This window comes from Engraulis encrasicolus, chromosome 4, assembly GCF_034702125.1.
Source record: "Engraulis encrasicolus isolate BLACKSEA-1 chromosome 4, IST_EnEncr_1.0, whole genome shotgun sequence".
Taxonomy (NCBI): Eukaryota; Metazoa; Chordata; class Actinopteri; order Clupeiformes; family Engraulidae; genus Engraulis; species Engraulis encrasicolus.
In genome coordinates this window covers 57175476-57177975 of record NC_085860.1, presented here as the reverse complement: position 1 = coordinate 57177975, position 2500 = coordinate 57175476, and the positions used below count along the sequence as shown (strand labels likewise).

General features: G+C 43.7%; 1 protein-coding gene across 1 annotated transcript in view; it reads left to right on the top strand.

Annotated features, from left to right (window-relative positions):
* Window positions 1–556: 556 nt before the first annotated feature.
* The window catches only part of LOC134447017 (cation channel sperm-associated protein 2-like), a 2448-nt gene continuing 504 nt past the window's right edge, over window positions 557–2500 (top strand). Inside the window, exon 1 of the mRNA XM_063196302.1 lies at window positions 557–1974. Coding sequence (XP_063052372.1) covers window positions 626–1974 — 1349 coding nt within the window. The 5' untranslated portion in view covers window positions 557–625. The remainder of the gene's footprint in view (window positions 1975–2500) is intronic.

Sequence of the window (2500 nt, the reverse complement as noted above, 5' to 3'; positions counted from 1 at the left end):
ACACACACACACGCATGCTTACGCACAGGCACATGCACACGCACATGCACACACATTACAGCAAAAGGTACTATAATTTAAGTGTAATAAACAAATAGGTTTGCAATATATAATACAATACATCATGTATTTATAGTGCAGTATCACAAATATCAAGTTGACTCAAAGGACTCTCCAAATAGACATACACGTACACAAATACACATTCCCATATTCACACACCAGCACTGGAGGCTGCCGTTTGGTTTTAATCTGTTAAAACATTGCTGGCAAAAAACTGTGTGACATTATTCAGAATGAATGTTGCCTTAATTGGTACAGTATTTTTACTGATTCCATTAGTGGGTACCATTTATCTCTGTCACTTAATATGTTCACATTACAGCCATTTGGACATGATGCCAGTTTTTTTCTATTACATTTACAAGTCACCTGTAAATACAACATTCTAACCATTGTGATGTCATGTGACATACACAAAAAATGTACTACAGGCTTGGATGACAATTGTAACTATGACTGCTACAATAACATTCCAACACAGTGTTCTATTTTCATGGAGGCTAGATCCTAATCTGTCTCTTCAGTTGTGGGTGAGCCTTTGTGTAACTTGGTTCCAGCCAAAATGGAGCCCAAGGCATACAAAGCGCACCATATCGAGGTTAAGGACAAATACTGTGCTAGAGCAGATATTGTGCGGAACAAACTCATCCAGACATTCTATTTGATGGACCAACTCCAAGAAGGTCACAAAGGTTCTCCCAAGTTCATAATCAGGGATGTCTTTGATTCAAATGCCTTGCAGGGAAAAGACACTCACCAGCTGGTGCGTTTCGAGATCTCTACCAAAAGGGACAAAATCGTCAACATGGCAGATCGCAGGCGGAGTCGTCTCAAGAACGTCCACTCAAACTACCCACCCATGAACATGTTTGCCCACTGGATCGTGGAAAGCAAATGGTTTACAAATCTGATCATAGCCCTAATTGTTCTCAATATTATCATAATAGAGATACAGGCAGAGATTTTTGACAACAAAGACCCAAACCTGGAGATTCTGAAACTAGTTTTGGATATGCTGGATTGGAGCATCCTGGTGATCTTCATTCTGGAGATCCTGATCAAATGGTTTGATGGCTTCATCCATTTCTGGAGAAGCACCTGGAACATTCTGGACTTTTTGGTCACATTTTTATCCATCCTGCCAGAGGTGATCACAGCCATTGGCGGCGTCAGCAAGGCTAACATGCAGGCCATTGAGCACCTGCGGAAGCTGCGTATCCTGCGCGCCCTCAAGATGGTCTCCAAGTTCCGGCAGATCCGACTCATCTTGCTGACAGTCTCCAAAGCGTTTAAGGCCATGACGTTCATCTTCCTACTATTACTGGTGTTTGCATACATCTTCGCCGTGGTTGGGGTCATCCTCTTCCAGAGTTACACGCGCTCCAGTGTCGCGGGCCTGGTGTACCATGACAGCTTCAAGGACATCACCAGTTCCTTCATCACACTCTTCATCCTCTTCACTCTGGATCACTGGTACGCCATTCTGGCCGACACGAGGAAGGTTCCAGAGATGGACCCAAACATCTGCGGTGTCTACATAATACTATGGCTTATCATAGGCGCAGTCATATTCCGCAACATCTTTGTCGGGATTCTGGTGAACAACTTCCAGTCCATCAGACAAGACCTATCCAGAGAGGTGAAGCAGATAGAGATGCAGCAGAGGGCCGACCATTTTAAAGCAGAGATGATCAGCAAGAGGAGAAGTCACGAACAGCTCAGGGCCAATTTAGGCATAACGTCTGCAGCAGATAACGATGAGGAAGAGCCGACAGACCAGTTGCTTGCCAATAAGAACGTGTACAGCACGAGAGACAAGGACTGGGAAACACACGTTGAGGAGAGCATGATCATTGTGCAGAATCAGGAGGAGGATGAGCAGGTCTTCTGGCCCAGGGACTCCCTCTTCAGGTAGGCTACTCCCTTCAGTTCAGTTCAGAAATATTCATTTGACCCATTAATGTGACAGTGGTGGCTTACTGGTTAGGGAGTTGGTCTTTCATTCTGGGGGTTGTTGGTTAAAATGTCACCTGACCTCTCCCTACGTACACCCCCATCCATAGCTGAGGTGCCCTTGAGCAAGGCACCTAACCCTGTATTGCTCCAGGGACTGTAACCAATACCTTGACAAAATAATAACTGTAAGTCGTTTTGGGTAAACGCTTCATCTTAGTGTAAAGTAATGTAATGGACAATGTAGTTTTACACTCCTAGTCTCCATCAATAAATAAGCTAGTATAAATAAAAAAAATACAAATGCTATAAATAGTAAGAATGTAAGACACACATTCAGCCACATTCGGCCAAACATCACATCTTGTATGTAATACACACATTCAGCCAAACACCACATCCTGTACTGTCAGTGCTAAACCCGTAGTAGAGGGCTATTCAATTAAATGTCAACAAGGGCCAGTTTTTCAAATTCCTCCCAGTA